We start from the raw sequence: 12,153 nt of genomic DNA, 5'->3' as shown, positions 1-12,153 counted from the left end.
CTGATATCTGCCGATATCAGGGCTCGTGTTTTTCAGTGACGACCAGGTCCTCTGCTTTTGCCTTCTTTTTCGCTTCAAGAGGACCTCTTTCCTTTGCTTTTCCGCTCACCCTCGCTTTTTCTCTACTTGTCAACGGCCACACAAATCCCCAGTGAGAGACCTGAGAAAAGGAGGCGCCCGCAGTGATACACATATTCCGAATATATATAATAAGTCGCTAATCAGATGTGGTAGTCGCAGAGAGCTGCCATTCCTGCTCGAAAAAAAACGAGATAGTATAGAAGAAGAGGGTGAAAAATGCAAGCACAACACAACCATGGAAACGGGCCCTGGCTAGTGAAGGAGGGCCCGCTCGGCTTATCACAGCTCTTGGCTCTGGTTTTAACAACGCTTTCCTCTCTGCTATAATACACACGTTTTTCTTTCTCTTCCCTCGTCTGAATGTGTATTTGGGGGTGCCGTAATTGACGTAGTTGTCAGTAGAGGCTCAAGCAACGAAATCAGAAGAGGGATCCAGCAAAACAGAAAATAAATCCGACACGAAAATACGTTACTTAGGAATTGAAGTATATAATTTCGACTGTAGAACAGAGTATTTTTCGAACAAGCAACGTCGAATCATATTTTTATATCAAAAGAGTCTTCAAAAAAGTTTAGATAAAGAGCAAGAGATGAACATGAGATGCGAACGGGCAATGGTCATTTGTCATCTTTATTTCGACCTTCAAAAGGTTCAACCCAGTTTCAAATAGTCAGTATAATGAATAGGAGAGATGATAAGGGTGATATCAATCGGGGAACACGAGAACACAGATTTCAAAAGTAACTAAATGAACATTTTCAGGGATTTCTGTGAAGTCGTTGTCGACGAGTATGTTACTGCTTCTAACTTTGCTGATTACTTGGAGGCATTCGAGGGTGGAATGTATGCTCTTCGTCTCGTCATGGTATAGTTCCTTTAGTCAAAATATTTTGAATTAGCTTTTGACAGGAATTTCAAACTGTTGAGCTTCCGGATGTAGGAGAAGTCACTGTTCCAATTGCTCTTTCTCCACCACTGCAGTCAGTTCTGTTCGACATTTCAAGTCGTCTTGCAGATGCATCCATTTCACATCTCTTGACCAAGAAAATTAGAAAGCGGCTTGATGATCATGTATCTACTCGAATGGCTGAACTGATAGGGAATAGAGTAGAAGAATTGAAAGATGCTTGGCATTTACCTACCAGATCAACTCTCCAAGTACTTTTTGATTGTCAGTTGTTGAGTGTTATGTTTCCTAGTGAAAAGTAAGTGATTCATATTATTGATGAAATACAAATTCGGCAACTTTTAAGCATGCGTTCCGTTTGCACTGCAATTGAATCTCATCTGGATCCATTTGATGTCTCCTTGTTGTCACCACTTCTTGCTAATAATGTTAAACTTGTCTACACCAGAACTCAGGTAATACAATTTTTGGAAATAAAAACATGATTATGATTAAATGTCAAATATTCTGTATTTTCAAGGTTCTTTTCTCGTGTCTTGTTGCCGATACTTTCTCCAACAAGGAAGTTCAGCTTCCCCAGTCATTTTCGAAAATCCAGGACTTAGCTGTTCACATCGAGCAACCTTCTCGTATCCCGATGGTGCCAAGACTTGATAGAACGGTTAGATAATATTCACGAAAGTAGTGACCGAGATTTCAAAATTGCAGATGAGTGGTGATAAAAAGAATGGTGGATCCAGACTTAAAAACAACAAGTATTTGGCCAATCCATCGCAGCAAGGTAATACATTTTATTCTCTCTTTTGCTACTAGTTGCGTTGTTAAGATGGTCGTACAATCACGTTTTTCGAATTGAAATGTTTACAGGATCCTCGAAGAGCACCCCATCGCTGAGCGCCTTCTACGACAGAATTTCATCTAGCTGGTTTGGTGGAGCTAATAATTAGATATTCGTATTTTTCACTTGTTTCATTTGTGTATAACCAATGGGAAAATTTAATTTATTGTGATGTAAGCTATTAATCTCCGGGTTCGGGACTATTCACTTTATGCTTGTGTTCTTCTTATTGTCAAGTCAGAATGAAAGGTAATTCAAATCAGATTGTGTTTATTATTGTTCCGTTTTTCTGCCCCTGACCAGCTGATTCATCGACCAAAAAACGGTCCGGTCGTATCAGAAAAAAACCCAATTTCAGGTTATTTGCGACTACAGACTTGCGCTGTTTTGCGCTGTTCGCCGACTAATCACTACAAGATCACTACTTTTGATTTTCTGATATCGAAGTTAGATCAACAAATGATGTAACTTTTTTCTTCTGTTCTGTAGGCGGTAGAAACTTTATGGTTTCTGCTTCCAAGAATTGTTTTATGGATTTTTCCGCAGAAGCACGAAAGAAAGCAGTTGGAAACGTGCAGTTACTTCAATTTTTCAGAATCTTGTTTTATTTAAACTCGGGGTTCTTCTGCTGAAACGATATTCAATACTTTTAGAAAGTTCTATTTAGTTGTTTCAACTCAATCGAGGCAAGTAAAAGTTATTTCCCTGAACTTGTGTAATTCTTTCGATTCAGATACCCTTTTTCAATAAACTATGTGTTTGTGAAATCATTGTTTTTTGTTCATTTTATTTAACCTTGATCTTGTGATAATTTGCATCTTATGATGTCAGTTTTTGGAGGAAAACCTTTTACATTTCGTGTTCCTCTCGAATTATTGAATTAGAATGATTAGGCTAGGAACGACTTTTTCAAAGAAAACGTGCCACTCCATTCTTTTTTGGATTCTGGTTTTTCTTCTTTTCTTTTCCAAAATAAGAAGGTGGTTACTGTAGATAGATACAGTAACCTCAATTTTTCAAATAGAATCGTTATACTTTGAAAACCGGAAAAGGAAATAGATTCTTCCAGTTGAATACACTATATTTTTCTCAAACGAACGATACATTGGAACTCCGCCTTCTTTTCGAAAGTTCTTATTTTCAGAAATAGTGAAATTTTGAAATTTCGATTGAACTCTGTGTATCTGTGTCCCCATAATAAGAACTTGTTCGTTTGCCGTCTAGCCATTCCGTTTGACGAATCTTCAAATTACTCGGTTTTTAGCGATTTCGACCCCATCGTTTTCCCCAATTTCTTCAATCAAGAAATGCGTTGCGCAATACTTACAAAAGCTAGTCAATCGTTGTTTTTGTCCGGAATCAATCGCCCATTTCCTTTCGTTTTTTTCCGTTGTACTGGTAGACTGAACTGCCGGAGAAAAGAGGCTGTAAACTCGTTTCTCTTGTGAATGACGACGTTCGTATCGGCTTCCGGGCGGTCGGAAGAAATGCCAAATTATTGCTGATGAATGAATGTACACATGTCTTTTTTGATTGCAGCATCCAAAGTGGGCGGAGCTTCCTACTTCTTCCTGTCTCGTAATACGTGTCACTGAATCATTCACTACGGACGAAAAATGCACCGAATTATTATTCTGGGTCTTCTGTTTCTGGAAACAACGACTGCTTATGTGACAGTTACTAAGTATACAATTGGAAACAAAACATATTATGAGAAGTTTGAGCAGCCGTGGTTTAGACATATGCATTATGATCACGATCCAGTAAGTTTTGGAACTATAAATCTGAAAAAAAGAGAGTCTGGAAGTAGTTTTCCATTTCTCGGAATGTGTATTTGATATATATTTAAAGTCTAGAAACTGACCTTTTCTAAACGTAATATTTACATTTCAAACAACTGTTCTCTATAATTAAATATTCAGGTTGAGGCGTCTGAAAAAGAAGAATCAGCATTTGGAAAGCATTATGTTCCAGAAGATGACGTGTTCATAGCCCCAGATTGGACTGCACACGAAGCAAAATATATGGGATGTCTGAATAGAACTTGTGTTTGTGGATACTTTAAAGGTTCACTCTGTTATTGGAATTTTATCATTTCACTGTTTTTGTTTTTAGGAAATGTAAAAGATGAAGAGTGTTATCTTCCGAGTGGAAAAATTCTGAAACGAGCGGTAAGACGAGAATTGAGATCTTTGAAAGATGAAGATAGAATAATGATCGAAAATGCGTGGAATGCAATGAAAAAGAGCGGATTGTATAACAAAATTGGAAGAGTTCACAAGTATTCCGGTGTTCATTCTGGACCTGCATTCACTTTGTGGCATCGAGAGTTTTTGAAAAGGTTCGTAGGCATTTGCAAATAGGGAAAAGATGAAAATATACAGCCTCATGTTACTGTAGGATTACGGTAGGACCAATGGAGATTCTCTGGATAAACATAGTTGATTGGAGAGTACTGTTGGGCTACTGTACTGAATCCTCTTACAATTATTACAACAGAATGGCAACTTTCAGACTTGAATTGGCACTACGCGACCATATGAAAAATCCAGATTTTGGTCTTCCATTTTGGGATTCAACACTTGATTCTTTGCTCCCCGAACCAAAAGATTCCATCATATTCTCAGAACTATTTTTGGGTGAGGTTGATGATAAGGGATTTGTGAAGAATGGACCATATCATAATTGGGAAACAATGGAGGGTCGAGCTCAGATATTCAGGAATTTCGGGGAAGATGATTCGGGTGAAATGCTGAATGATGCAAGAGTTGACTGGTTGATCAATAATCCAGATATCAATATGATTCTTGGAGCAACTATGCCGTTGACTGTAAGTTTCCGAAAATGAATGAGTTATTTGAACCTTTATTTGTTCAGACATGCCCAATGAATCATACTCTCGATGCAAGAATGCTCGAGTTTTCTCATGATTACGTTCACTTTTTCGTTAGTAAGTAAAAGCTCAAATTACTTGAAACTTCAATTTGGTTTTCAGATGGTGATATGAGTAAATCGTACTCTTCTTCAAATGATGTTTGTTTCGTTTACCATCACGGAATGATTGATTGGATATTTGAAACATGGAGACAAAATATGCAAACGAGAGAAGAAAGAGAGACACAATATCCGAAAAGTGATGAAAGATGTTTCCCATTCTGGCACAATGGAGATAATTCCATGCCTTTGTTGCAGGTATTAAATTCTTCTTGTTTCAATTCCTATATCATATCTGAAATTATGTCTCAGCCCCATAAAAACAAGGATGCTTTATCAAATGGATACACTGATTTCATGTATGAATACTATCCAAGATCAACGTGCTCAAAAGACAAACCAGATTGTCATTCCCCGTTAGTTCAGAGATTTCATTGAGAAATTATTGATTTAAATTTCAGATATCTCTTCTGTTATATTCCACCAAATGATGAGCATCCACCAAGTTGTGTGAGTAAAGTACGACGAAACGGGGTTTGTAAGGGATTCGAAGATTGGCCAATCTGTTATTGGGGAAAGTGTGTCGATGGAAAATGTGATGAAAAGGCGAAGCCGAAGAAAGAACTTGAGAAGTTTAAAAAATTTGAAAAAAAATTAGTACCTTTTATAATGTAATTTGATATCAGAACCCTTTTTGATATACTTTTATTTTTATTCTGTGTAAGTTTGAAAAGTACTATTTTTAGAGTCTAGCTTTCATGTTTCAGGTTTCAATGATTTTCTTTGAAATTTCGTAACTCTTTTTTAATCAATTCTGGGTAGAAATTTTCTGAAAATCGATCGTTTCCATTGTCTTTGGTGGCATTTATCCATGTCTGCATATTCTAGTCATTCATTTTTTGTTTCTCTTCGGTGTCTGTGTTCTCGAAATAAATTACGGTAATACTATTTCAGTTTTCACTATTATTTCAGAAACTCTAAATAAATTTCGTTAAATTCGGATATGACAGTTTATTGTTGATTTTCAGTCAGATTCAAGTTAAATTGTTTGGAGGCAGCGTTAAATAGTTTAATAAACAATTTAAGAAATCTACGTCGGACGCAGTATTGGCTGCTACTCTTGTCCACGAGAACTACACGCTCTCTAAATTCAAAGTGCCGCGCTCGGGTCTCGCCACGAAAAGTTTCTTTGGCTGTCTGTCGGTTATATTTTCTCCCTTTCTTTTTTGTTCAACAGATCCTATTTCGAAAAAATTAAAACAAATTACGTCAATTTCGGCTATATCTTACAGAAATTAAATTAAGCACACTTTAGCACTAATAATAATGCACACTCCGTGTTTAAAAAAATCACGGAACCACCTTTCTGGACAAATGTTCCTTTTTTGCATTGAATACCGTCTTGGATTATCACCATAACACAATTATTTCAGGTAAGATGCTGGTCCTGTTCGAGGTCGCGGCCGGCTATGCGGTTTTCAAGCTCAGTAACGAAAAGAAGTTGAAAAACGTTGACAATATTTGGGAGGAGTTCAACACCGCGGAGAAGGCACAGGAGAAGTGAGTTACATATTCTCAGAATGTTATTTTATTGATTTTTATTTTCAGTCTGCAGTTGGTTTCCTTCAAAAAATTCAAGACCACTGCTGGAGCTGTCGAGGCTACATCTGAGATCACCGAAGGAAAGCTCAGCAAGACTTTGAAAAAACTCTTGAAGTCCAGTGTGGATGAGACTGAGAAGTTGGCTGTTGGAGATGCCAAACTTGGAAACCTCATTAAGGTTTGATTTTTGCCACAAAACGTTTTCGAAAACATGATATTTTTATAGGAGAAACTTTCGCTGAACTGCGTTCATGACAGCTCAATCAGTGAGTTGATGAGAGGAGTTCGCGCACACATTGAAGACTTGCTTGCCGAGCACAAGGAGGAAATGAACGCAATGAACTTGGCTGTTGCACATTCCCTTGCCCGTTACAAGGTCAAATTCAATCCAGAAAAGATCGACACTATGATTGTTCAAGCTGTTTCTCTTCTTGATGATCTTGATAAGGAACTCAATAACTACGTTATGAGAACCAGAGAATGGTACGGATGGCATTTCCCAGAGCTTGGAAAGACTATTCAAGATCACCAAGCTTATGCTAAGGTAACGTTTAATTTCTTTCCCAGGAGTGTTATTTTTTACACAGTTTTTATAGATCGTGAAAACTGTCGGCATGCGTCAAAACTGCATCAACACTGATTTGTCTTCAATCCTTCCAGAAGAATTAGAAGAAAAAGTCAAAGAAGACGCTGAGATCTCAATGGGAACTGATATCTCTGAAATCGATCTCATTCACATCAAGGGACTTTGCGAGCAAGTTATCGAACTCTCTGCATACCGGTAAGCTAACTGGAAAATTCTCTGTTTTTACCACTCGTTTTTTTTCAGTGCTCAACTTTTCGACTACCTCAAGAATCGCATGACAGCTCTTGCTCCAAATCTCACCGTTCTTCTCGGAGAACTTGTCGGAGCTCGTCTGATCTCTCACGCTGGATCTCTTGTCTCGTTGGCCAAAGCACCAGCTTCAACGATTCAAATTCTCGGAGCCGAAAAAGCTCTTTTCCGTGCTCTTAAAACCAAAAAAGATACTCCAAAATACGGATTGATCTATCATGCCCAGCTCATCACCCAAGCACCACCAAAGGTTAAGGGAAAGGTAAGCGTTTAGTGAAATCTATAGAAATACGATCGGAAAATTTACAGATGGCCCGTAAACTGGCAGCAAAGTGTTCACTGGCTACCCGCATCGATGCTCTCTCCGACGAGACAGCCACCAACGAAATCGGAATTGAGTGCCGCGCTGCTCTGGAAAATGTTCTAAGAACTGAGTCTGAACGCGGACCATCCAAAAAACAAAGCTTCCCATCACACCGGCACGACAAGTACGAATTCAAGAGCGAGACGTACGAGTACGATGCTGCAGCTGATGCACCGACTAGCCGCAAACATAAACGATTTGAAGATAATGAGGATAACACTAGCGCCGTTAAGAAGATGAAGATCGAAGAGGTTGAGGAAGATGGAGAGCCAGAGAAGAAGAAAAAAAAGAAGGACAAGAAAGTAAAGAAGGAAGATTCTGATGAGGAATGAGCGCTTAGGTTACGAGAGTGATAATCGTCGTGGTGTGGCTCGTGCTTCTGTTTCTTGATTTCCTAAAAAGTTTGAAAAGGTATAGAAGCCACGGAGTTTGTATGTTTTTGTTGATTTGACTCGTTAATCCTTGCTAGAATATCATATTTTTCATCATTGTTACATCCTATCCAAATTCTATCCCCATAATCCTCAAACATTTTTTTATCGTAATCACTTGTTTACCTTTTTTTCTCCTTGTTGTTCATTGTTATGTTGTCGGTTAAAAATGTTGAAATAAAAATAACTTCTAATCGATTTTGATGACTGACGCTAATGAGAGGAAATTCACAAATTTATTCACAATCAGCAAGGAATCGAAAAAAAAAACCCGTAACAACGTTTGGATGTATATAATCGAAAAGTCACTAAACTATTCTAAGCGGCGGCGAGCGTTGAGTATCGTGTAGTTATTCTGGAGATTATTATAATGCTCATGGAAAATTTATCACTGAAGAAGCCTTCGGAGCAAATGGAGTCGTTGAGCCACTTGCAAGAAATCCGAAGAGTCGTTCAGTTCGTCAACGATATCATCAGAAGGAGGCATCGAACCAGGAGGACCGGCTTGTTGAAGATTGAATTCTGTGGGTGGAGCAGGAGGAGATGGCGGCGAAGGAGACGATGGGAGTGTTGAAGGGAGAGGGGATGGTGGAGTTGGGGAGGAAGATGCAGTGGAAGTTGGTGTCGAGAGAGCTGAAAATTCCCATTTCATGAGAAAAAAGAGAACGGTGCCTATTTTATTCACCTGAGATCACATTATCTTCGATTTGATGCAATTGGTGATCTTCTGTTGATATCTTCGCATTAATATCTTCAAAGTCGTCTTCTGGAAGAGCAATTGTGATATCCGTCACTTGTTCTGTCGTTGTTCCTTCAGTTACAGATGTCGTTGATTCTTCGGCTGACGTCGTTGTTTCTTCAGGGATTGTAGTTGTTGTTGTTGGCTCTAGAATACAGAAATGAAAACACGAATGATCAGAAAAGATCCCAACCAGTAGTGGGTTCAGTTATGATAACTGTTGACTCAGTAGTCATTTCTGGAGTTGGTGGGATTACTGTAGTGGGGCGTCTGTGACCATGCCTTCTGGTTGCAAATGCTGGGAACAGGGACGTCGATTCTTAAATTGAATGATTAATGCTGAATAATATTTTGTACAGAATCCAACCTGTCTTCAGAGTTGTCGTTTCAATTGGTTCTTCGATTTTTGCTGTTGTAGTTGTAGTTCCTTCTGTTGTTGATGTCACTTCTTCTGGAATTGGAGCAGATGGCGTTGCCTCGAGAACAGCTCGAAGCACCGCTTCTTCTATTGCGTCCACACGAGGTGGAGGTGCGGGACGGTGTCTGTGACCTGGACGAATTCGATGAATTCGTTGGCGACGAGTTGTTGATGGAGGCGGTTCTGGGGAGGACGATTCTGAAGAGTTTGATCACTATTTCATGTTTGAACTCATCACTTTGTTACCAATAACTGCTTGAAGAATAGCTGCTTCAATATCGTCAACTTGCTTCAAGTTGCTGGATTGCCGTTGGATTCCTTCTGAAACTCATTTATCCCTCTGAAGACGTTTCAATACTTTACCTGGAGTTGTTCCAGCTACCGTAAGAGATATTTCTTCTTCTGTTGTTGTGGTTATAGGTTCATTTGTTGTTGAGACTATTGGCCTTGTCACTCTGAAAATTCAATATCTAATTTCTCTTGTTTTCTTTTTTCCGAATATGGTTAGATTATTAGAAAACCTATCAAACCTATCAGGTTTTGTAACTCGATGAGTCGGTTGATGTCGAGTCAATGGGAATTTCGAGTTAGATTGAGGTCTTCTAAATTGCCCACGTGTCATTTGGGGTTTTCTTCGGAGATTGAGTTGGAGTTGTTGAACACGGATTGGTCGACGAAGGGATCCACCGACGGAATGAATTGTGGCAACATGGGTTGAAGAGGGAAGGGAAACGGGCTGAGTGGTAGTGGGAATTGGGGGAAAAGTAGATGGAGAAGAGGAAGAAGTTGATGGAATGGGAGTAGTAGTTGTAAGAGTTTGAGGAGTTGTTGGAGGAGGAAGTGGGGGACGGACTGATAAACGATTCGATGGTCGTCGAATAGAAGAAGAAGGCGTTCGCTGTACAGAACCAAAAGGCATTGGAGACAATGGAGCTCTTATTGAAAATGGAGACCTTGTTGATGCTTGTCTCACAAAGAATTGTTGATTCTGAATTGGAGCTCTTTGAAAATTTTGAACCCTCTGAACCCTTTGAAAAATCTGCTGCCGTTGTGGTTGTGGTTGGAATCGAAACTGTTGTTGACGTTGTGTCATGAAAGGTTGTCTTGGTTGAAACTGCTGTTGCTGCCGTCTGGAATTGTTAGACTTGATTGTCGTTGTTCGTTGATTAGCATTAACAACACGCGTGACGTTTGGTTTAGTGCGAGATGAGAGGGAGGACACCACAGTTCGAGAACGAGTTCTTTTGTGGGATAAGGTTGGAATAACACGCCGAGATGTTAGATGAGCTTGTTGAGGTTGATGAGTGGTTTTTCGAAGAGATGACCTGTGACGTGGACGATGGCGATGACTGATTTGACGGGTGAAAAGATTGCGATGGCGTAGTGGAGAAGCAGATGGAAGTCTGAAATAAGGGATCAAGGGGAAGCACACACAAAAGCATTTTAGGAGCATTTCTGTAAGTTTGGCTTGCCTATCAATATGGCTCAGCGGTGCATAAAAGCCTGCACAATTGACAATTTGTTCTTAATTCTGCTACTGCGTAAAACTAAACTAATTTTCACATTAAATTGTTTATGTATCAGATTTCCCTTTCTCGCAATTTCCCCTCTTTCTCTTTTTCCTAATTAACCTTCGATTCATCTAATTTTCCGGCTGAAACGATACGACAAAACAGATGTTATCATAACCTTTCAAGCAAGTTGTAACGCTTACACTCGTTCGCCATTTATTTTTTCCTCGAACAAGAAGATGACGTGGATAACATTATTCAGAGAGAAACAGTAAACTTAGTCACTTTCTCGTAAGGAAAATGGAAGAAAAAGCAATGTGTGGATGGCGGAGAAAGGTAAAGCACGTGGCAGAGACAAGCATGGCAAGGAATGACTTACACAAAGTTTCGATTTTGTTGAAATTGTATTTGATTCGGTTGTTGTTGTTGGAACGCCGGCTGGAAAATGAAAGATTTGGAGGTAACTGGAAGGTTTTTCAGAGAATGTCTTGACTACATAAATTTATATATTAGCTATGTCCGAGTTTACAACTGTGATTTATCACAATTGAGAAAATTTTCATATGAAAATATCGAAAAAAAAGGAGGAGTTAATAGATGACTCTTACAAAGAAGGCCAGATTTCCTGGATCTCTAGAGCTGCCCCTAATAAAAAAAACCCACCTGCCGCCTCACGAAAGCTGGTTGTCGATTTCCATCAAAAACTTGTTGAGCCTAAAATATACTCATGTGAAACTTCAAGGAATACATTAGAGAATGAATTACCGTAACCACGGATATCACTAAAACAAGGATGGAACATGCTGCAACAGTCACCGGAAATCGACGCTTTCTGCCTCCATTCATCTGGAAATGATCAAAAGTTATCAGAAGAGATTGTTTAATCAGACAGGGGACAGTAAAGAAGAAATAACTTGAAACAAAGAGGAAGAGGAAGAAAAAGAGGAAGAAGACTGACTAGGTGTGAAGTGTTTTCTGGAAACGAGAGAAGACAAAACACCCTGTCATTTAATTTGTTGGTTCTCTGAAAACGACAATTTCCGTTTCCGTCTAAATAGGTGGTCAGAAGCAGAGAGAGAGGAAACATCCAATTTCAGAAAATACATATCGAAGGTTTCGACGGTACACCGTTTGATTGAAGAAGCTGTCTTCTTCTTTTTGTCTTTCTCTCGCACCGAACACCTACTTTTCTCTCTTTTTCTCTTTTTCGATTCTTCGATACTTTTTCTTTTCTTTACACAATCTTATTGGGGGCGCCAATGGCAAATTGGCAGTTTTGCCGTTGTCGGAAAAGAGAAACGACGGTTTGACTTATCAATAGATTCATCAGATCACGCGAGTCGGGAGTGTGACTCTATCTAAATGAACTTGTTCACTTGAAATTGCTGAAAAAAGAGAACATAAAGGTCAATACGAAGATCAGAATAAACCGTAATTGGAGATTTCAGAGTAAGAATCTTAGGTTTAGGGTATCATTCAATTAAGTAGTTCA

General features: G+C 39.1%; 3 protein-coding genes across 3 annotated transcripts; 2 read left to right on the top strand and 1 right to left on the bottom strand.

The window, feature by feature from the left end:
- Positions 1 to 830: 830 nt before the first annotated feature.
- Positions 831 to 1,936, top strand: GCK72_002095 (uncharacterized protein; the record flags this gene model as incomplete). Its single annotated transcript, XM_003114801.2, has 6 exons — positions 831 to 947; positions 992 to 1,287; positions 1,336 to 1,444; positions 1,510 to 1,650; positions 1,698 to 1,770; positions 1,857 to 1,936. 6 exons carry the CDS (start codon positions 831 to 833, stop codon positions 1,934 to 1,936), a joined length of 816 nt encoding a protein of 271 aa, XP_003114849.2.
- Positions 1,937 to 3,443: 1,507 nt separating this feature from the next.
- Positions 3,444 to 5,436, top strand: GCK72_002094 (uncharacterized protein; the record flags this gene model as incomplete). The annotated part of the gene is made up of 8 exons (XM_053723253.1): positions 3,444 to 3,590; positions 3,750 to 3,894; positions 3,943 to 4,168; positions 4,228 to 4,657; positions 4,705 to 4,777; positions 4,823 to 5,019; positions 5,074 to 5,177; positions 5,223 to 5,436. 8 exons carry the CDS (start codon positions 3,444 to 3,446, stop codon positions 5,434 to 5,436), a joined length of 1,536 nt encoding a protein of 511 aa, XP_053591898.1.
- Positions 5,437 to 8,381: 2,945 nt separating this feature from the next.
- GCK72_002093 (uncharacterized protein) lies at positions 8,382 to 11,507 on the bottom strand (the record flags this gene model as incomplete). Its single annotated transcript, XM_003114647.2, has 10 exons — positions 8,382 to 8,626; positions 8,679 to 8,879; positions 8,926 to 9,051; positions 9,100 to 9,348; positions 9,397 to 9,471; positions 9,514 to 9,605; positions 9,681 to 10,553; positions 11,041 to 11,099; positions 11,325 to 11,375; positions 11,427 to 11,507. 10 exons carry the CDS (start codon positions 11,505 to 11,507, stop codon positions 8,382 to 8,384), a joined length of 2,052 nt encoding a protein of 683 aa, XP_003114695.2.
- Between the last annotated feature and the right edge of the window lie 646 nt (positions 11,508 to 12,153).

The sequence above is a fragment of the Caenorhabditis remanei genome, chromosome I (assembly GCF_010183535.1).
Source record: "Caenorhabditis remanei strain PX506 chromosome I, whole genome shotgun sequence".
NCBI lineage: Eukaryota > Metazoa > Nematoda > Chromadorea > Rhabditida > Rhabditidae > Caenorhabditis > Caenorhabditis remanei.
Note: the sequence above shows the minus strand (reverse complement) of the source record. Positions and strands in the feature narration are given on the sequence as shown.